Source organism: Nelusetta ayraudi, unplaced genomic scaffold (assembly GCF_046127955.1).
Source record: "Nelusetta ayraudi isolate G7.1 ecotype Tasmania unplaced genomic scaffold, CSIRO-AGI_Nayr_v1 ptg000027l, whole genome shotgun sequence".
Lineage (NCBI taxonomy): Eukaryota > Metazoa > Chordata > Actinopteri > Tetraodontiformes > Monacanthidae > Nelusetta > Nelusetta ayraudi.
The window spans coordinates 439238-462135 of record NW_027466077.1 but is presented as its reverse complement, the minus strand read 5'-3'; the positions used below and the strand labels follow the sequence as shown (position 1 = coordinate 462135).

Here is a 22898-nt window from a genome sequence, read left to right as displayed (position 1 = left end):
CCCCCAGCGCTCCCACCGGGTGGGGGGGGTCTGAAAAAGAAGCATGAATGAAAGTCATAACACCCCCCCCATGCAATTATGCCCCCCCAGCTCCTTTCATATCACACTGAGATGGATGAAGTGCAGGGAGCAGAGTTCATATGGTCATTTGCATTCCCTCCCCCGCCTCCATAATCCCCCCACCCCCCCACCCTCACCCCCCCGAATTTAGCGGCCGCGCGCTGGATTAGTGCAAAAACAGAGACTGGGCAGCGGTGTGTTGTGGGCGGAGCCTCAGGCCCTCCATCGGGCACACACTCTGGACGCTCACCGCCAATTCACACAAAAAAGCGTCTGCGGTGTCGCGTGGAAACTGCTCTGTACCATCTCACACCAAACCAAAAGTTTCCGAGCGGCGGCGGCGGCAGCGTGCCTGAACGATTCCACCTGCTGCCATTCACGCGGTGGCGAGCATGAAAAAGAGAACGGCCGCAGATTTTTCCAAAGCGGTACGCCTCGCCTGGTGTGAACCCGCAAACTGACTTTGATGGCTGCAGGTCAGAGCGCAGCACCGTGTGTCTCATACAGGAACCATCTGCACAAGTTGAAGTTGTTGTTCAAGTCTTAGAAGGCCGACGACGTCCCTGCACTCAAGTGAAGGCTGCGGGGTGTTTCCTGCACGACTCCCCATACACACTGAGAGTCACATGCGCTCCTCTTCTCCTGCTTCTTGCCGCCTCAAACCTGTCTTTGCTTGTCACAGCAAGACGTGTTCTGTTTAGTCCATGTTGCCCGTCGATGCTCCTGTGCAGAGCTGGCTAACCGCTTAAACCAACCGGTCCCTCAAGGTTCATCCTGCTTCCTCTCCTGCAGGACTCGTCGGACGGACGTTCCGGCTCTCCGTCGTCGTGGATCATCGACCGCGAGGACGCTTCCTCTCCTTGTGAGTCCCGAATCCGAGTCGCACTCGCCCTAAAAAATCTCTTTATGGTCTCATGTGCGTTGTTATGTTGTCACCTCTCTGTTGAAGGGGGAGGGGAGGCAAAAAGAAATGCAAAGATGCAGTCAGAAGGATTCTTAATCAGTACGAGAGCCTCTCTGCCATCAGCGTGTGATCCGCTAAAAGCCCTCTCGGCCCTCTCGCCCTCCGCTTGCTGCCTCATCAGCAGCCATTGTCTCCTCACTGTCAGGGCCGTGCTTAGCGTCCCCTGCCTCCGGTACACTTAAGCCAGCCTAATCCTCACTTTAGGAAGGTGGAGGGCGGGAGTGGGGAGGGGGGCAGCTGGCTCCGAGTATCACCTTCACCTGTGCGACGCGGCTCGTGTACGTTCACCACTGTACGGAGGAAGCAGGGGGAGGAGGAGGAGAAGGAGGAAGAGGAGGAGGAGGAGGAGGAGGAGGAGGAGGAGGAAAAGGTCAGGAGCACTGAAGAGCCACTTTTTGTTTTCTGGGCTCTCGGCGTCCGGTGTCACTCTTTGTTTCGCCACGCTAGCAATCCATTTTTCCCCGCTCGCGTCCAGCGTCAGACCACAGACACTCGGTCCCCCGTGGCGAAGCTGCGAGATCGATCAGCACGGCCCACATGACTAGGACGGAGATAACGAAGGTGCGACGTTATCTCCCGCCTGCATCGCATCTCCACCTCCTGCGCGATGACCGGAGAGAAACACCCCCCCCCTCTCTCTCTCTTCCCACCTTTGACCTCTGACTGTTGAGAATGTGCCAGGCTGCTCTGAGAGCTCAGACTTTCCTCTCCAGAGCCGTTTGCATTGAAAGATTCATTAAAAAAAATTCCTGATCAAAAAGAAATTTGTATTTAGACATTTTCTTGTTAGAATCCAACAACCTAAATCAGCATTCTTACACACACACACACGCACGTTGCCATCCTCCTATATGGACCATTCTGCAAACCAAAGCCGTTTGCTTCAATTTAAAAATGTTTTCTGCTTAGTTGTTGTATTTTATTGTATTTCTTCACATAAAAAAATATAATAAAAATGAAAAAAAAATCTGTCATCTGTAAAAAGTCATGAAAAGTTCTCCTAAAACATTGAGCTGCAACCCCCCCCCCCCCACACACACACACACACACACACACACACACACACACACACACACACACACACACACTCACACACACACAAACCACTTTAAACGCTGCATGATTGATTTATCGCCCTAATAAAGTTCTACGCCGTTCATCCATTGTCACGACGTACAATAACGCAGATTCCCCACCGCCCTTAAAAGCACCTTTTCCAACATGAAACAAGCCTTTAACTTGTTTTAACTGCGCGGTGAGAATGAGAGGCGGCGGCTGAGGAAGACGTCACCCTCCCGCTGCCGCTGGTGTCTCTGTGTGCTTTGACCTTTTAAAGGCCAAAGACATGGTCACACTCAGCAGAGGGTGAGTAGAGGGGCAGGAGTGAGGGAGGAGGGGGGGGTCATCAGCAGGGCGTGGAGGGGTCAGGCCCCGAGGTCGTGTCCCCGAGAGGAGCCCGGTGTGTGGGCACGTCTTTGTGTGGAAAGGTGAGCTGCGGCTCCCCCGGAGGTGAAAGAGTCTCCGCAGTAACGGCCGGCCGACGCAGAGCCGGAATGACTCAATACATCTGAGCCGTGGCCTCCTGACACCCAACACTGATCAGTTCACAAGTTCACTGACCGCTCCGCCCCCTCACTCTCTGAGCGCCGCGGAGGGCTCGTCCGCAGCGCAGAGTCGGCCGTTCATTAAAGCGCAAAGTGCAATCACGCCGAGTCTCAGCAGGTCAGAGGAGAAGCGTGAGACGTCCTGCGGTCGTTTCCTTTCACCATCCACAGCAGCTTTTTCTCAGAGTATTACAACTTTGCTTCTCTGGCTGGTATCGCATTTGCATTTCGTTTGTGCAACTCCAGCTCCAGCAATTGTCAAATGCTTTTTCCCCAGCGAACCGCCGGACACCAAATACGACCCTGACCACCTCTTTGGAGGTTGTGTTGTGCACTCCACACTGTTGAATGTTACAGCAAAACTAATACAGACCCTTTTCCCAAACTTTTGGATGCAGAAACCTGTGTGCCCTGAACAAATAGAGCAGAATTGTTTATTTTTGGTACTGTTTATTTAGTGCTGCAAAAGTGTAGTTTCCGAATTTGGGCTCAATAAAGTACATCTATCTATCTATCTATCTATCTATCTATCTATCTATCTATCTATCTGTATGTCTGTCTATCTATCTATCTATCTATCTACCCAGCTAGCTAGCTATCAATTAACTGTGTTATTTGATGAGTAAAGGTTAAAAATTAAGCTCTCTCATCCATCCTTCGTTCATCCTACAACAACATTGCTAATGTCAAGCGTGAGAAAGGAGGCTTTGGAAACAAAAGTAACGCACATTATTTAATTCACAAAAAAAAATCCTTCTGCAGTAAGCCCATTTCCCCCCAGATTTCCACATTTATGAAGCCAATGCCCCAGTCGGAACAGTCGGCTACAATTGCCGATCTGGAAAAAACTCGGCCACAACCGAGAAGCTTCCTGCTCCACCAGCAAGAGCCGCGACAGAGAAAAACCTTTGTCCGGTGGAGCTCATCGGGAATTCATAGGTGGGATAATCCCTCCGCTCATAATTGTTTCACCGCTGCCCCCCCCCCACTCCCCTAGTGGTCACTCGGTGCTGGCTCCAGTGTTTAGCATTCAGCTGCTACTAAAGATGTTGCCCTCCGAGTGAATGTGTCCACAAAGAGCACTAATCTGGACTGACCCCCACCACCACCACCACCCTCCCCAGAGCCTAGGAAGAAGCTGCGGGACAGATTAGACGTCCGGAGAAGAAAAAAAAAGAAAGAGGGGGATGCGGACGTTGCGAGCGGCGATTAGTCGTGTACCGAACAAGGCCTTGGCAAGCCGGTGCGGAGACCACACACTGACAGTGTAGCGTGTCAGACTCATCGTCCCATTGTCTCCCAAATCCTCTGGTGTCCCCCCTGCCCCCTGCCCCCCACCCTTCCAGAAAGAGCCGGACTGCCGGCCTTTGATTGGCACTTGTCAGGGGGCTGATAGAGAGACTGACGGACCCATCGCCCCCCCCCTGAAAGGAAAATCCTCTCCCCATGAATAATAAATTGCTGAGGATTGTCCTCCTCCACCTCCTCCACCGCCTCGTTGCCATTCTTTGGGAGGGACAGAGGAGAGGATTCGCTGGGTGGCATCGGCCAAACTCACCGCTCATCCCTTCGGCAAACACGCAGAGAAAAGAGAAACAAGTTGCAGCCTTCTTGCCTCTGCCTGGCGCTGCATGGTGTGCAGTGTGTTTAGGAGCATAGGGACAGCAAGCGAGCGGCGTGTGTGTGTGTGTGTGTGTGTGTGTGTTTGTGTTTATTGTCGCGGTGGCCTTTTCCCCAAATCATCCCCCTCGGGATTTGAGCAGCTCGGACAAATCCAGCTATCTGCCGCGTTCAGATGCCGGCGTTGGTATGGAAACCCCGTTTGTGTGTGTGTGTGTGTGTGTGTGTGTGTGTGTGTGTGTGTGTGTGTGTTTTCCAGCCGAGGCTCCTGTTTCCAGCTCGGACTGACCAGTAATCACCGCGCCGCACTCTGGGATTAGTGCGTGTTGGAGGCGCGGAGAGCAGGGGGCGCTACAAAAGGAGGAAACCCAATCTGGAATAATTTCCTCCCCCGAAGGTTCCACCTCGTTTCAAAAAAAAAAACTCGCGTATCAGATGAACCTCCTCGACGCGTCTCGTTTTGTTGACCAGCGGAGAAATATTTTTCCCTCGTCACGGACAAATAAAAACAGAAATGCAACGCGTAATAAAAAAATTGATAAAAAAAAAAAACAACAACACAGTAACAAAGTAATTGTAATTTAAATTGGATAAAAAGAAATTAATTAAATATGTTTTCATAGTATTTTGTTTGTTAAACCGCATAATGGAAAAGATGAATAGAAACAAAAGTTTTGTTTCAGTGCTGCTGTTTCTGTTGTTCTGAAAATAGAAGAAATTTGTATTTAAATTTTCTTCTTCTAAAAAATCCCATTTTAAACCCTTTTTTCAGATAGTGTTGCGAGTGATGCAGTACAAGTAAGGAAATCATCCTTGAGGCTTTTGTTTTTCCCCCGAACATTTGTCTCAACCGACACAAACGACCAGTCGGCAAGATGAACGACGTCCCGCTGTCCGTCCGTTTTGCGTGACATTGAACGCGGCGGCCCGCTGATTGTGTGCAGCCTGGCGGAAGACGTGCCGTCAAATGAGTCATGTCTCCACCCGTCTGGGACGCCTGGTCCTCTTTTTTATCCCCCCACTGCACTGGGGGACAAATGAACGTGCCGCCGCCTGTCAGCCGCTCCGCCGGTCAGGCCGCCGGCCGTCCGACCGAGGGGTTGGATTTGAAATATGTTCTGCCTGCCGGGCGTAGGAATTGGGGGAGGGGTTGGGCAAGAAAAGAGAGTCCCCAAAACTTTAAAGGAAAGTGTTGCAAAGAGACGAGCGGCGGTGCCTCCTTTAGCTCCGGCCTGCATGCCCCCTTTTTTTTTTTTTTTGTCTCCGCACCGAGAGCTGCATTCTCTGCACTGAATGGTGGGAGATAATGGGGGCCCTTAATTGGCTATTTGAGTTTTGGGGCCCGAGCATGTTGGTCCCTCAGCGAAGCCTCTAAAAAGGAGCCGCAGGAGATGTGGCTGCCGTGTTTAGAGGGATAAACAAAAGCCGGTAAGAATCAGTGGCTGCGTTTCCATTACGGTTTTTCGCACAGTAAAAGCGATATTTCTAAAATTTCGACAAAGTGCAATTGCAATTTGCAGGTGTGCATCAGCCGCAATTCTGGTGAAATCTCGTCCTGCGAGACCCCACTTTGAGGAGGATGGAGGTACAAAACATTTTGCGTTTTGGAGCATCACTTGAAGTGAACCAGTCACCCAGTGCACGTGACGTGTAAATGCAAAGAAAGTGTTTCCATGACCCTTTTGCGATATACCTCCATATCAATACGTCTGAAAAACCACCTCACGAGAGCGTCAAAACCTGCCCTGGAAACGCAGCTAGTGTTTGCCACATGGACGGAATTTGGTTTAGCGCCATCGATCGAGCGGCCGCTCCCTCCGCAGTAATGAAAGTAACGCAGTAAGAGGTGCGTTACTTTTCTTCTCTGCTGTTACTAAAGCGTCTCCTGACTCGTGCTCTCTGATCGCAGGTTCTGACCGAGGGGATTCGGGTCTGAGCCTCGCAGGACGGAGGGGCCGAAGTGAGTCGCCGGCATCGGGAGAAAGGCGGTCTGGAGAGGAGGAGCAGAGGAGGACAAAGGCCCTTGACCTGCTGTGCATGCTGCAGGAGGACACGCCCCTTCGGCCGGACGCCACCGCAGGCTTCTGCAACTTTGAGGACTGTGAGTTGATATGATTAAGAATAAGAATGAGAATAATGTTCGTTGTCCCACAGTGGGGAAATTGCAGTGTCCCAGCAGCATGTCGTCGGCCTAATAGCAAAGTTGCCGAAGTCATATTGGAACATTTTCGGAAAACAAGAAAAAACATATTTTTTAGCAAGCACATTGGTAAAGTTAGGCAGATATCGCAATTTGGCCAAAAATTGACATAGGCAATTATGCTATCAAGCTAACGATATAAAAAACACACAGAAGCACATAGACAGAATTACAAGGAGTAAAAATATTATATATTATGAGTAGGGATGCATCGATACCACTTTTTTTACAGAAGTAGACTACAAGTACTTGCATATCAGTACCGAGTACTTAATTTACACATTATAGAATTCATTTTTTTTCCACAGATTTTCTGCTATTTGAACAACATTCCTCAGCATGACAGAGTGACTGGCAGTTTTACTGCAGTACAAACACAAAATTGTCACATACATACATACACAACTGGTGTCGGTGTTGTGGTATCAGCACGTATTTTAGTAGTAGTAGTATTTAAGTAGAGTCCTTAACCCCAGTATCGGTACCAACACCCAATACTGGTATCGGTATCAGTGCGTCCCTAATTATGAGCAATTTGAATACAAATACAAATATATGCAATATTGTGCTGGGCGCAAGTGACGAGCGTATGAGGTAGTGGTGTAATTATTGGGATGCTGTGTGATCTCGTCACCTAAAAATGAGTTGTGGTGGAGAAAAACACAACAGATCTCATCAAAAGATCTTAATGTGTCATAATATGCTGTCGGATAAACAAGAACTCGTCAAGCAGCGTGTTTAGAGTGAAGAGCAGCCTGCGCGTCCCTCCCGGCTGCTGAAAAAAAACACATCTCCCATCGTTGCCACACTTGATTCCTTAGAGCAGCCTTTGTTTCGGCTGACGGGAGTTTTTCTAGACCTCGAGTTCTCCAAATCCGTCAAGTGCCTCATTTCTGCCTTCCCCGTCTTTGTCAGCACTGAGGTGGTGGTGGGTGGGGAGGTGGAGTCCACAAAAAGGGACTCACACCTCAGGTCAAGGCTCGGGGGGGCGGGCGCCGTTCCCCTGTGAAGGGGTCGCAGGGGTGACAGCGTGAACGGGCCGGATTGGACCAGTTTGTTCAGAAGAACCCTGAAACTGGCGGCGCCCAGGTTTCCGACTCGCGGGTAGAATCCCGCTGCAAATGGAGAGACGCTTCACAGCCACATTTCCAGACTGGTAGTTTTGTTTTGTTTTTTTTTCATTTTTCTCAAACCCGGAACTGCAGTTCAAACCCACGAGTAAAAACAGAGTGAATCTTAAAAAAAACAATGTGCAAGGTTACAGTGAACATGCAAACACAGCAGAGCAAAAGAAAAATGAATTGATTGCTTTTATTGTCAGAATTCCTCCTGAAATTTGTCTTGCATCCGAGACGCCCGTTCCTGAAACTTACAAGAAATCCCCACAGAGAAAATCGCAGCAAAATTACAAATATAAATATAAAAAACAAAAATACATAAAACAAAACCACAACTCAAACATCAAAGTATAACATCAGACATCAAAGTGCCTGCGTCTGTGACATCACAAAGGGCTGATTTCCGGAACAGCGTGCATTCTAGCATGCACGTTTCATGCACTCTGCATGAAACGTGTCGCAAGCAAAGGAGTTCAAGGATGGACCTGTAGTGTGTGTGTGTGTGTGTGTGTGTGTGTGTGTGTGTGTGGTCCGCTGTATTCCCCTCAGAAAGACACTCTTGTGTTTTCATGGGTGTGGCGTCCTGCCACAATCTGTCATGCTGCTGGCTTGAACATTAGCCAGGGCCCTTTTGTTTTTGGGCCTGCTGCTCGTCCCTGTGCGTGCTGACACACACACACACACACACACGCACAGAGGCGCGTGTGTCTGAGTGTGCTGTTTGTGGACCCGCTCGTGTCCAGACACTCGCACAATGCCGCAGCAATTCCTCATTAGGCGGTGAAAAGGAGGCCGAGCGGCTCCTAATTGTTTGGCAGCCGAGCGCTCGCCAGCGCAGAGGAGAGGCCCCTCCCACCTGCGGCTTCCTGTACGGCCGCCTCCACCGAGTCCCTTCGACTCGGTGACCCTCCCGCTCCGCCGTCGGTCAGCCGCCAGCTGCCGCTGGGCCGCCGTCAGGAGATCTGACGGGGTTGTACAGCTGAGTGTAAACATGGTGTCAGGTCCTCGTGTCAGAGACGCCGCCGTGATGCAGACGGCGGCTGTGGGACGGTGAGCGAGGTAGGTAGGTAGGTAGGCAGGCAGGCAGGCAGGCAGGCAGGCAGGCAGGCAGACAGACAGACAGACAGACAGACAGGCAGGCAGGCAGGCAGGCATGCAGGCAGACAGACAGACAGACAGACAGACAGATAGATAGATAGATAGGTAGGTAGACTGGGGAAATGTTCACATTTCCAGCAACTTGCATGCAAGTGTTAATGTGTTAATGTCGCCTAATGTGTAAGATGTACTTGTTTTATATTACAAGCACATCATAACATAAATTATTTTCAATACTTATAAGCACAAAAGTAAGAGGCATGTTTTTTCAATGTAAGAAGTACAAAATGTAGATATTTGTGCACAAATTTAGGGAGTAAAAGTGAAAAGTCAAATGAAAGAATTACTCAAGTAAAGTGCAGATACCTGAAAGATCTATTGAAGTACCTCCCACCGATGTTGCCAACTCAAATATTGATATGCGATTAAGATATTATTAATTATGATGAATTAATAACAGAGGCCATAATTAATTTGATTAATTTGATTAATCAAGTCTCACCAGTATATTCCCTTGAGTCTGTTTTGACTCTCCTCCATAGCTGACAGACAAAGGGTGATGGTCACAGTAATATTTCCCCTTGTGAATATCAAAGTCAATGGATACCAAGAGCAAAAAGACAACTTGTATCAACCAGCTAGACAGAAACCTTTAACATTTTAACATTTCGACGATCCCGCTCGGCAGCAGCCCGATCACCAGTTGTCCAGACTGCTGTGGCGGGTCTGGCAGGTGGCGCTGAAGGGACCCAGAGTGGCCGGCCGGCCTCGCTTCGTGGTCTCTTTTGTGGCAAGAGTGAAAGTCTGCGTTGATGCGGAACACCTGGCGGTCGGTGCCTGGAGGCGAGCCTGGGCTGTGACTCCGCCCACCAGCCTCCCACCTGTGGGCGGCGGCCTCGGGGATAATTGTTGTTTTCAACGAGCCGGCGAGCGACGGAGCGAGCCCCCGAAATAAAAAGGAGGAAAACAGTGTTAATAAGTATGCATGCATGCGTGCGTGTGTGTGTGTGTGTGAGTGTGTGTATGTGTGTGTTTTGGTACGCTGCCTTTATGTAACCCCTTGTTTGCTCAGCCTCCCTCTGCTGCTGCTGCTGCTGCTGCTGCTGCTGCTGCTGTGGAATACCTGGTTGTGTTTAGCCTGAGTGCAGAATGACTTGGGCAAACAAACAGGAAGCCTATTGACGAGCAGCGGCGTGGAATACACCCCGCCACCGAGAGAGAGAGAGAGAGAGGGAGAGAGCGGGCAAAGTGAATACGTCAAAGGTCCCCATTATGCGGGTGTCCAAACAGAGCGTTGTCTCCACAATGGCCTTATTAATGGCACAATGTCAAGGAGCGGCACCGCCATAATAGCCCCTGATTTGGCTTTTTGTGAGCTTATCTTTGCGACACGGACCTCGTCCACCGCGGCCTCTGGGACCGGTGAGGGCCGGAGGTGACGGCAGCGTCGGAATCACTGGCCGTAGGTGTGTTTGTGTGTGTGTGTGTGTGTGTGTGTGTGTGTGTGTGTGTGTGTGTGTGTGTGAGGGAGGCAACTGAGCTGTGGTTTTGCGGGGAGGAGGGTGGCGTGCAGCCAGAGACGGGAGCGTGGCCCGCTGCGTGTGTCTCTGTTTGTTTTTCCTGCCAGCGCCTGCTTCAAAACACACACCTACACACACACACGCCCACACACACAAACACACACACACACACACACACACACACACTGCTCTGCCTTTCTTTGCTTTCTTTTTTTTTTTAATAATTGTGAGGGACAGGAGGAGGCGGAGGAGGAGGAGGAGGAGGAGGAGGAGGAGGGAGTGCCGTTGTGTTTTTAATGGATCTGCAGTAGTTCAACACCAGCCAATCACGTCGGCCCTCTTCCGTGGCTCTAGTGGCCACTCCGGAGTGGGTTCACGTTGCCAAGTCTGTGCTGCGCCAACACCAACAGCACATTTGATTAAACTGATGGTTGAGTCTTTGTCACGCATCCACCTGGTGAAGATCCCACACCAGGCATTTTGGGCAACAGGTGGCAGGACCTAAAGGGAACCATTGGCCAGACGACTTGTCCGTCACAATGAAGCAGCCTCCTAAGCTCAGGGTTTCCTGTTGGCTTCCTGTTCAGGGAGGACATCGGCCTTTAGGTGACAGCACCTCCTGGTCTTCATCTGTGGTGTTTTCAGAGCAGCTTCTCCCCCTGGAACCTGGAAGCTGCTGATGGAACCTGCTGACTGCTTGACGGATGTTGGTGGAAATGACACACACACACACACACAAACACACACACACACATGCTGTGTTTCATTACCCCTAGAATTGCGCTTAACCTAAATATCGCAAGAAAAAAAAAATGGTCATGGAAACACAGAAACTTGGAAAAACCTCTCCAATGTGGCTAAAAGGTTTTGACGCTCTTATGAGAGGGTTTTCCAGACGCATCCATATGGAGGTAGATCGCAAAAGCATTTACACGTCAGCGGACGTGACGTATGGGGTCACATGACCAGTTCACTTCAAGTGCAAATGGTGCTTTATGTTTGGACGGGCGAGGAGACGCAATATTCTTTTAAGTAATCAAAGAGAAAAGGCAAACGTAATTCTAACGCATAAGCTGTAATTCTTGGCGTATTTTATTTATTTATTTTACTGCTTCTGCGCTTCACACCATTCAATGGAAACACCTGCAAGTCGCTGTACTTTGTACTTTGTCGAAATTTTATAAATATCGCTTTTATTTTGCGAAAAACTGTAATGGAAACGCGGCTCTACACACACGCTCGCCTGCCTCCCTCCCTCCCTCCGTCTGATAAGATTTCCATCTTCACCTCCGATTTGCTTCCACAAACGTACCCACAATGCCTCATCCTGAACTATTGTCGGCCGCCCACACTCTGCCTGCCCTCACAGGTCCACCGCGGCGCTCGGACCCCTCACACCTCCTTATCTCCCGCCACCGCCTCCGCCGCTCCTCTTGACACCCTTTGTCAGGATCATGGCATATTTTTGAGAGGCTGAATCCTCAACGGCCCCGTTTGGATTTCCAGTCTGTTTTTTCCCTCCGCTTTTGAGCTCTTAATCGCGCGTTTGGCCGCTCTGTGTGCGTCTGTGTGTGTGCGTGTGCGCTGTATGTGGGGCATGTGCATGCTGACACTCTCCTGCTGTTGAAAAGGGGGTCACCTCCGCTCCGTCGCTGAATGTCACCTTTGTTAAAGGAATTATGGGGACACTTTCTACACTGTGGCGGTGATGAGGAGGATGATGATGAGCAGAGACAAAAGTCTGGGATTAAGCGGGAAGGAGAGCGATAAACAAGTGAACTCGTTAGAACAACAATGGGGCCCCTGTGTGTGTGTGTGTGCGTGTGTGTGTGTGTGTGTGTGTGTGTGTGTGTGTGTGTCATTATAAACTGCATTCTGATGCTGTTCTACTGCTTATTTTTGGAAGAGTTTGCACTGAAAAAGTGTGCATGCTACGAGTGAAATCTAGAATCATTCCTCCTTTTTTATTACATATAAAACTATTTGTGACGGACTGGAACCATTACGGTTAAACGCTCAACTAAAAAATAAATAAGTAAATAAAAGCACACTTTGGAAACGGTCTGAACAAAAGGAATAACAAGATATTTGTCGTCTCCCAGAGGTCATAGCTGGGGATAAAAATCTCAATCATACACAGATGAGTAGCGGTAAGTTGTCACTGGAGCAGTCGGCTGTGTTCTCCATCCGTCAGCTGTCAGACGCCGGGGTGGGTGTGGTGGGGTCCGAGCGTGCCGCTAAATGAGACGTGACCCGCCGCTGCCGTCCGGCCGCACGAGCGCCAGCGCCGGCGGCGCCGACACCCGGCCGGCAGCGAGGGCGAGCGAGGCGGCGCAGAAAGAAAAGGGACAAAAAGAGGGAAACAAGCGGCGGTGAAAGGCTGAAACCTCCCCGCTCATCACCAGCACCACCCCCGACCCCGCCCCCCCCAGTCTCATTACAGATTACGGCCCTGGCGGAGTGGCTCTCCCTCTTTCTCCCCACACGATCGGCGCTCTTGATTAACATTTTCTGCTAGGCTTCACACCAAAGGCGCAACCTGTGCGCTTTAAAGGCTGCGTGAAAGGAGGTGGGAGGGATGGAGGGATGGAGGTGGTGGCGGTGTAGAGACGGGGGGGTGGGAAGCCATCAAGCGCTGGAGTGGAATCAGATAAGGCTATCGGCCGGGAGGCTTTGTCCTGCTCCTCCACCCTGCGCCCGCTTCCTCCCTCAATCTCTCACTCCGCTGCACCTTTTGTCCGGGGCCGACTCTCCCCTCAGCTGGAGACCCCCGGACCTCCACCGTCACCGCTGGGTGGGTGTGTGTGTGTGTGTGTGTGTGTGTGTGTGTGCACACGCAGGACCGATGTTGAGTTTGAACTTTATTACAGCCTTCTTGCACAGCAAATACAAGGCTGCCTCCACTTTTCTCAGGAAGCAGCAGAAGCCCTCTGTGATGTCACAAAGTGCCCACAGGTTAGTGGCCACACCCCCAGTCAGGTGTCGGCTCCACCTGTTTGTTTTTTATTGTCCTTTGTTCAAGAGACAGCAAGTCTTTAGCCAGATAAAAACTGATAGATTTTATTTTTGGGGCTTTTTTTTGCATGTTTTTAATCGTGTGCATCACTTGTGAAGTTCTGAATTGGTTTTGCACCAAAGTAGAAGGTCTTTTCACAACAAAAATTCTTAAATCCTTGTTCTACTTTTTCTCCACCTTTCAACTTTTATCAACATTCAGCGACTTGTCACATCAAACTTCAATAGTTTATTTTCTTAGTTATTCGTTATACTTCAAATAAAACATCAGATTTGTTTTTCTTTCGGTCCAGTTCTGCGAATAAAGTTCAGCAAACCTCGGCCCAGCCGACTCTGTAACCTTCTTGTAGAAACACATGTGACTCGTCCCTCGGGGCCAGTGGAGGTTCTAATAAGCCAACATGCTTCAGTTGGGTGAAGTCGTCACAGGTCAGCTGCTGATTCTCCTCCAGATGGTCCTGATGGACCTGATTCCCTGCGCCGGATCCATTCAGCGCCGTGCATCTGATCCAGCCTGGGCTTTAAAATGCTCACCGTGCCAGGCCAGGCTGGGCCGGGCCGGGCCGCGGCTGGCAGAATCCCCTCGTCCCATGAGTCCTTCTCATCGCTTGTATTTGCAAACAGATGCACCCCAAAAAATACAAACCACCACCGCTGCTGCTGCTGCTTTCTTCTTGGTTTTTTTGATCAGTCAAGCTTTAACAAGTCAAGTTGACTCGACGCGAATGTAACGCTTTGCATGTGAAAGGCCGAGGCCACGGAAGGTCTGGTTTTGATTAGGCCTAAGCTGATAAATGGCAGATTGAAGCTGCCCCCTGAGGTCCGGGAGCTTTAAATCCAGACTGATATCAACTCTGTTGCTCCTCTTTCTTCTCCGCAGCCACTGAATAGATCCATTATTCAGCCGACTCATTCTCATCTCCTAAATTGAAGTGGCAGCAGCTTAAAAGGCCCCCGTTCTCTCCCCTGATTTTCTTTTTCTTTCTTTCTTTTTTTCCCTATTTATTTTCCAAATCTCTCCCCTCCCACATTTGCCTTCTGAAATATTCATGGATGCCTCCGTTTGTCCCCTCCCCTTTTAATCTGCACTTTTATTTTTTTTGCGGATTTCATCAGTTTTCATTTTAAAAGGCAAACAGATGTCGAGAAATTACGATAAAGGGTTTTAAAAGTGCATACACAAACACATTTTCATTTAACTAATATATTTTTAATAATAACTGTTATTATTCAATTAAAAAGAACGTAAGATGGTAAATAACAGTTTTAGTAACTTTTGTTATATATACAGTATATATATATATGATATATGAATGTATATGTATATATATATATATATACATATATCCATACATCTAAAACACAAATATATACATATATATATAGTAATAATAATATTTTGGAATTAAACTGATTTTAGAATCAGTTTAATTGTGAAGCATCAGAAAATAAATTGAAGAAATTTAGTCAGATGTGTTTGAACTGCAGCTATGAACTGTTGAAATTGTCTTCTTCACCGCTGTAGTTGCCAAAACGCACATTTTCAGTTCAGTGCTCAGCCACTTTACTGGTTGATAAAAGTGGTGCAAAAAAAAAGAATCTCTTCCGCCTGACGACTGTCCAACACCTTTTTTCACACTAATAAAACACAAAAATTGTGTCTGATTGCTGAAGTTCTTGGCCGCTGACCCCTCCCCTCCCTGCGGCTCCTCCAGTCAAGGCCGACTGGACTCCCTGTGAACCCCTCGGACCGTATTGTCCTCCCTCCGTGACCCCGCCGCGACCACGGCAGAGAAATATTGCCCCAAATCCTCTCGGCACTCACACTGACATGTTGGTCCTCAGGCTGGAGATCTTCAGCTCCCCGGGGGGAGGAAGCACAAAACAAATGGGCGTCTTTGACACTGTGAAATGTTGTTGCGCTTCCAGTCAAAGAGGTCCAGTGTCGTCCCAAGACTCTGAAAGTTTGTCCTTTTTCTCCTTCTTCTTCTCTCCGCAGTCGACTTTCTGGCCAAGTACTGCATTTTCAGTCGGGAGAAGTTGGCCGAGTACAAAAGAGCTTTTCAGGCAGTAAGTGAAAAGACGTTTGGAGCCCTCTGAGGTTCTCACAGCAGCACCAAGCGCAACACGTTCTGCAGAAGCCAAAGTGTCACCTGACACCTGCCTGTTATTTCTCATCAAACAGGAGAGAGGAAAAAAAAACACTTGCGCTCTCAAACACAATGTATCAAACAAACACACGATAACGAGGTTGTTGTCGGCAGAAAAGCGGCAATAAGTGTTGATTCATGATGATGATGATGAGAATGATTCTGATGATAGTGATCGCTAGCTGCGTTTGCATTATCTTTACAATTGCACAAGACCATAATACCGCAATAAACTCAGAACTTAGAAAAACCTTTCAAACATGGCTGAAAGGTGGTTTTTCTTCAGACGTATCCATATTAAGGCATTTCGCAAAAGTGTCATGAAAACACTTTTTTCGTATTTATGGACCAGACGTACGAGGTCACGTGACCAGTTCACTTCAAGTGAAAATGGCGCGTTATGATTGGACGGAGGAGGAGATGGAATTTTCTTTACAAGTAATCAAAGAGAAAAACATAATAACCATTCTTAACAGCAAACAAACATAAACGAACAAAAGCAAACGTAATTCTCGTCAAATCTCGAACTGCAAGATTTGACGAGAATTACGTTTGCTTTTGTTTGTTTACGGCTCATGCGCTCCACACCATTCAGTGGAAAGCTTTTATTCTGCAGCTACTGATGATGACCTGGTGTCTCTTGCAGGCGGACGCCGACGGTGATGGCTACATCTCCTGCCTCCAGGTCCTCCTCACCCTGAAGACCATCATCCCTCCGAAGCTGCTGTCTGAGGAGGAGGAGATCTACGTCTACAGGGTCGGCTTCTCATTGGCTGTCTGACCCGGGCGGGACACGCGGACCTGTCGCACTGACTCCCCTCTGTGTGTGTGTGTGTGTGTGTGTGTGTGTGTGTGTGTGTGTGTGTGTGTGTGTGTGTGTGTGTGTGTGTGTGTGTGTGTGTGTGTGTGTGTGTTAGATCCTGGAGATGGTGGACTTCAGGGTGACCGACGGCCTGGTGGACCTGAGGCTCTTTGCCGTCATCGCCAGCCTGGCGCAGAAGGTCGCCTGCATGGAGTAAGTGAGTGCGTGAGCACGTGCGAACGCCACCGCCAACCCCGCCCCCTCCTTGACCCGCCATAAATAAGAACGTGAACAAAGTGTGTACGCAAATTTGTTCCGGCAATTTCGCTGCGTCGTGTGTGGGGCTTCTCCTTCTTCTCCTTCTTCTTCTTCTTCTTCTTCTTCTTTTTCTTCTACTTTGATCCTCGCTGCCCCTCCACGCTTTAAGTGCTGAGGAGGAGGAGGCGGAGGGGGAGGACGTTCAGTCCAACAGTCGAGTCTTTCACAGGAAACCTCTGCACAGTTTCAGGCTGTGAGATGTGATTTCTCTGCATTTTACATTCATTTTTTAAATATATATATACTTTATAAAATGATTGTCGGCACAAGACGTTTGAAAAGTCAAGACTTTTCGATTTTCACGTGTTGAGCACAGGTCAGTATAATGCAGTCGACCAATTATTGTTTAATTGATTAATTATCTTTTAAGGAACATAGAACATAAAATGAACAGAAAAAGAAAAGAGAAAAGAGCAAGTTCATAATACACACATTGTTGGCCTGTCATAAAAAAGAAAAAGAAAAAAAATTACTTCATATTACGCTGCGCAAAATAACAAGAGTCCAAAAACTAAGATATCTGGTCCAAATATAAAGGAGAGAAGGTGTTGCATTCAGTTTCTGGTTTGCCTTGTATAGCTTCAAAAAAGTTCCCATGAGTCCACTCTGTCTTCTTCTTTGCCTTTCAATATAGGAAGCATAGCTTCAAAGAAAGCTGCCTCTCCCATAGCGTCCAACCATTCCCTCAGATTACGAGTCACATTCGTCTTCCACTTTCTTCTGAGCGCTCTGGAGGCAGCAGTTTCTGTTACCCACCACGATAACAGAGAATATTTTTCTATACACATTTGGTAATTGAGACGTGTCCCCCAGTAGACACATAGAAGGAGTCTGGGGAGCAGTTCAACCAGACCGTTCACTCAGGAAATCCACTACTTTGACCCAAAATGGAGCCACTAATGTACCAGATTAATGATTAATTCAAACCCCTTTAGCTCCTGGTGCAAAGCAGCTAATATGGAAGCTACAACCTCAAAATTGCTCTTCCAGTTCCAGCGTCCACGGCCGACACCAAAACCATGTTTGTTTTTTACATAACTTCCTGAAAATGTGCGTACAAATGCAAACTGCTTGGATGAATCGGCCCAGCGTTGAACCCTGAGCGGACGGACACATCTTGACATTTCGCTCCATATGTCGCAGATTCCCACACACATCGTTTTTTTGGGGGTTTTTTTCCCTCTCTCCCTCTCTCCTGCGCCCTCCGCCCCGGGGTGAGTCGCTCGCTGCAGGCCGGAGTGTGCGGAGCCAAGACTCCTCTGGAGGTCCTGGGGGGTCAAGGCCTGCTCCCAGAGCCCGGCGCTGCAGCGAAGAGCAGCGACGGGGGGCCCCGGGTCACGGCTCCTGTGATTTACGGCTGGCCCTTTGTGCTGTGTGTGTGTGTGAGTGTGTGTTAGCCTGGCTGCCCCTGCTGCTCTCCACTAGGAGACCAGGGGGCGTCTCGGCCGTACAGAAGCACTTCTAGGAACCATCAAGAATGAGCGTATTTAAAAACTCGCCGTCCTGGACGATTTGAATAACAAGGAGTCAGCAGATCAGTGTTGGTGACGAGGTCTGCGGGAAAACAAAGGCATCCTTCTGTCATCTGACCCCCCCCCCCCCCCCCCCCCCCTCGACTGGACTGAAATGATCCTCTTACCTGTTTCACTTAATCCTGTTGCCTCTAATCCCATTTTAGGAATGAGCTGCAACAGTAGTTACACCAGCAAACGCGGACGGCTTTGAAACCCGAGGAGCTCCTCCGCCTCTCTGCCCCACGTCCACTTCCTCCCTTTGTGGACTCCCTACCTGCCACTAATTGCACCTCTGGCTCCTTTCACTGTCTCGCTCCTCCTCGGACCTCGTGCCTCTGAACTCTCCGCCCACTTCTCCGCCCTCCACCTCCTCTGCTGCAGTTTTGGCCCTCCCGAGTCAGCCCATCTGTCCCCTCCGAAAACGCCATTGTGCTCCTGAACAAGTCCACCTCACACAGCGCCGCATGCCCTCAGGGCAGGTCACATGATCTGCCCAAAGAGCACATTGCCATACAGGGTAACCCCGCCCCCGGCGCCCCTGCACCCGGAGGAGTGGCGCCCGACGCCGGGGTTTGCAGACATGCACGGGGGTGCGGAGAGTTACTGTAAGCCGCCTCCTTCCTGGAAATGCCTTGGCTGAGATGAGTTGGGGGGGTCATGAGACAGCAGATCTCGTGTTGACACACACACACACCACTCTGGCAGGGAGTGTTTTTTGTGAGAGGAGGCGGCGCCTAAAAACCCGGAGCATCGTCTCTGCAGCCCGCTCAAAACTTTTTCAAACTAGGTCAGGGCATCTTTGGGACCACCCCGCCCACACACACACACACAGCACACATATACTCCACGCCCCCCCCCCCCAACCAAACATCGCCACAGCCGCCGCCGCCGCAGCATGCCCGACTGTCAACAGACCGCCAAAAAAAAAAAAATCTTGTCTCGTTACGTAAGCGTGAAATCTGCTGCGTCGCCCGCCGCCGCAGGCAGCCAGAGGACGGCCTGACAATGAAAAAAAAGGACAACAAAAAAAAAATGGGGTTATCCTCCCCTCCACCCCCCCAACCCTCCCCGCTCTCCGTTTACGCCGGCCCATTATCACGCCAGTGTCCTTAAGCGCAGCAGCTCACATTTGCGAGCCCCCTTTTTTTGTGTGTTGCCACAAACCAAGTGCAATTAACGATCATTAGCTGCCTTGTCTGGCTTCATCTCCGTCAAGGCCCCTGGTTGGTTGGTTGGTTGGATGGAGGAGGACCGGGGGCCCAAGCAGGGGCCGGCGGGCGGAGGCACTCAGGCGTGGCGCTGTACTCGTTGGCCCGGCGCTCGGCCATTCCCCCCCCCCTGTCCCTCCCCACTCCTCTGGCGCACCATTAATGCGGCGGTGGCGAGGAGGCGGCCGGGGCGGTGGGGTCGAAGGGGGAGGGGCCGCTTGACACCGGGCGCTCGTTAGGCGAAGGGAAGCCCGCCGCCGCGCCACACGCTGGACTCCGGAGTCCCCCCACCACCCCTCCCCCACCCACCAGCAGCACAATCAGCCGTGTCTCTCTCTAATTATCCAATCTGGCCGCTGCTTTAATTGCCGTCGGCCTGTTTTGTTTTATTGTACTTTATTTTCCCCAGAGCGGCCACCTCGCCGCAGCAGCAGAGTGTGGCCCCGCCCCCGAAACCTCGGCACGAACCCGGCTCCCCCTGCACGCCCTGTCCACCCAACTCCGACCCCCTCCCCTCCCAACTGACCCCCCAAACACACACACACACACACACACACTCACACACACACACCAAACCAGAGCAGTTTTATCCGTTACTGTGGCGGGACATCCGCGTGTGCCCACGCATTGTTTGGCAGCCAGGCCGCTGTGAGCAACCACAATGGGCTCACAACACTTTACCATCAGGTCAGCGCCGGCGCACGGTCGCACGGGACCGACCCGCCAAAAATAACACTGGCGGGGCAGTAGCGGCGCGGCACGCTGTTCTACTGATGCTCTTGTCTCCAGTGCGGACTGAGAGGCGGAACAAGTGGAACTGCAGTTGGAACGTGATGTGACCCGGTTTGTGTCACTTTTTTCTACGACTTTTCTCACGCGTCCGCCTTGAAAAGCTCCAGTCTGAGGAGTTTTCAGCCGGTCAGAATGTCACTGGGAACTGTCAGCATTTTCCACTGAGGAGAAAGAGGTGGAGCCACAGCCACAGGGTTCAGCTGTGACAGGAAGAGGAAGCTACTGCTCGACATGACTGTGTGTCGTATTCAGTCTGATTCACAGCTGACACTATTTGAGTTTCCTTTACAGTTTTTGTCAAAATAAAAGTGAAAAAAAAATTCACTTTCGAAAATTTTGACAAAGTGCAATTGCGACTTGCAGGTGTTTCCATTGAATGGTGAGAAGCACATAAGCCGTTAAAAATCTCCCGTGAGACCCCACTTTGAGGACGGAGGTACAAAACATTTTTTTTTTGTTTCTCCTCCAGCGACTTCATGCGATCGCTCATCGGCAACATGGACTTCCGCTCATTAGAAGTCAGGCTCTTCAAAGCAAAGGTAACCCCCCCCCCCCCTCCCAAAAAAAAATCTTATCCATACAGCAAAAAGATTTTTTGTCTTCGAGGTTCAAGTGGCGATTCCAACATGTGTGCGCGCGTGTGTGTGTGTGTGGGCGTGTGTTTTGCAAAGCGCTCTCCTTCATTAATGAAACGCGGAGCTACTTATGCATGGAAAACGAGGGAGGCGAGCTGCAGGGAAACACAGAGCCAGGGCTGGTCTTCCCTTTTCATAGATTAGTGCAGGGACTTAATCTCATTAAAGTGGCCGACAGTGAACACGGCATCCACTCCGCCCTGGCCCTGTAATCACATACACACACACACACACACACACACACACACACCGCTGTTCTGAGACAGACCAGGGAACCTCATTCACACACAGGAGCGACTGAAAGGGACGGATTGGTCACCACAGTGATTGGTCGGGAGTGGAGGCTAAGCCCCGCCCCCTGGGCCAGGTAGAAGAGGCGCTGTAATTACAGAGCTGTTAGCGTTGTTAACTGGAGAGGCTGGTGGGAGGTGGGGGAGGGGTGGTGGGGGGGCGTGGGGGGGTGGTTGAGGGTAATTGCCTGGAGGATTACTGCCCTCATGCACACCGCACCATCTCATGCGCGTGCATACACACACACACAATACAATTATTACCTCAAACTGCATTAACTGTGCAAACAGGTGCACTCAAACAAGACAGGAAAAAAGGCTGGAGGAAACCTGAGGCTTCCCAGTGAGCGCACAATAACACGCACATGCACACACACACATACACACACACACACTGGCCTGCTTGTGTCTTTTTTTTTTATTGTTTTTGCCGATATCTGAAAAGCCGATAATGTCCAAGCGCTTAATTTCCGATTCCAATAACAACCGATCCCGATATACACAGGCGTTTTTCCCCAAAACTAATATATAAATCTATATATTATAGATATTATAGACAGACTCGGCTCTAAGCCCATTGCTAAACGAGCAAAAACAAAACCTGCATCCCCACAAGCATCCGTGATTGATTCATGATTCATTCATTATTATTATTATTATTATTATTATTAATATTAATAATAATGATCATAAAACTTGTCTCCTGATGTCTCTGCGTTCTGAGCAGCAACTCTTCCTGTTCCTGCTGGAGGAGCAGCAGGGCGAGCCGGGTCTCCAGCAGGGCTTCATCAGCGCCGAGCAGCTGCTGCTGGAGCTGAAGGCCGGCGGCATCCGGCTGGAGCAGGAGGCGGCCGTCCGGCTGGAGCTGCAGCGCGTCCCGCCGCTGGACCTGCTGGACTTCCTGGCCCACCTGCCGCTCTTCATGCTCATCCACAAGTCTGTCATCTCCAACCCGCTGGACGACTCCTCCAGGAGGCTCTGAGCGCCTCTCGGCACCCTGTCACTGTTTGCTTCTTGTTGTTATTTCTCCCCGTCCTCCCTCTGGGTGTCAACGTCGCCGTCCTGCGGGACACAACACATCAACAGGACAGGTGGCCGAAGGCAGCGACAGTGATTAAAAGTGTTTCCGTGGTCCAGGTGAGTGGCTCCAGCAAGTCGGAGCTACCAGGCCAGCGGAGAATGTTTTTCTTTTTTCTCCGCCCTTAAAATCAGGATGTTGGAGGAGTGGTGGGGGGGGGGGGGGGGGGGGGGTTCGGATTTAGCCTCAAGCAGTCGACGCTAGAAATTAGAGGCTCTCGCACTGCCCTGGCTTTGTGGAGGAAATGTCCTTTTTTCTAACAAGATTGTCCATTTCCCTTCAGACTGACTCAATTCAAAGATCCACGGCATACAAAGTCCATTAAAGTGAGGCCAAACTTATCAGACGCCCCCCATTGGCCAGGTGCTGTCTGTGGACATAATGTCAATCTAATTTAATACCTAATTTTTAAGTTATTTTTATTGAACAATTTCACAAACATCCCACATACATCTGGGACACAATGTCTTTTTTTTTCTTCTTCCTATTCTTTCTTTCTTTTCTTTTTTTTGAAAGGGGACAATACAATTTTATAAAACAGAATACACATACAATACATGAATACACATGGTTAAAAAAGCCAGAATTAGCCAAAAGGCTTTTTCTTTTCTCTTCCCCAACACAGCATCTCAAAAATTGACATGACACTCCTGCTGTCTTTTACTATCAATCAAAATACAAAATAACCACCTTTAAGTTAACACAAATGCAATTGTGTCCAGGGCAGAAGTGGTGATTTACATTCTACCTGATGTTTTGAACAATTATATTAGTTTTGCCATGTCAGAAATGTCCCAAAAACAGTCATTAAGACAACAACAATCATTTCTAAATTCTACTAAATGATAATTATGTAGAATTCATTTATAATTTTGTGTCTCTTGCGTCCCGATGTGAAACATCAGCACACAT

General features: G+C 49.7%; 1 protein-coding gene across 2 annotated transcripts in view; it reads left to right on the top strand.

Moving 5' to 3' along the window:
* Positions 1–22450, top strand: part of LOC142890713 (uncharacterized) — a 45767-nt gene extending 23317 nt beyond the window's left edge. The window contains exons 9-15 of one of the 2 annotated variants that reach the window (XM_076029941.1): positions 853–922; positions 6158–6349; positions 15199–15269; positions 15996–16106; positions 16267–16364; positions 20453–20522; positions 21636–22450. In XM_076029941.1, coding sequence (XP_075886056.1) covers positions 853–922; positions 6158–6349; positions 15199–15269; positions 15996–16106; positions 16267–16364; positions 20453–20522; positions 21636–21890 — 867 coding nt within the window. In that variant the 3' untranslated portion in view covers positions 21891–22450. The remainder of the gene's footprint in view (positions 1–852; positions 923–6157; positions 6350–15198; positions 15270–15995; positions 16107–16266; positions 16365–20452; positions 20523–21635) is intronic. The other variant, XM_076029940.1, reaches the window with a different exon arrangement.
* Positions 22451–22898: the final 448 nt, after the last annotated feature.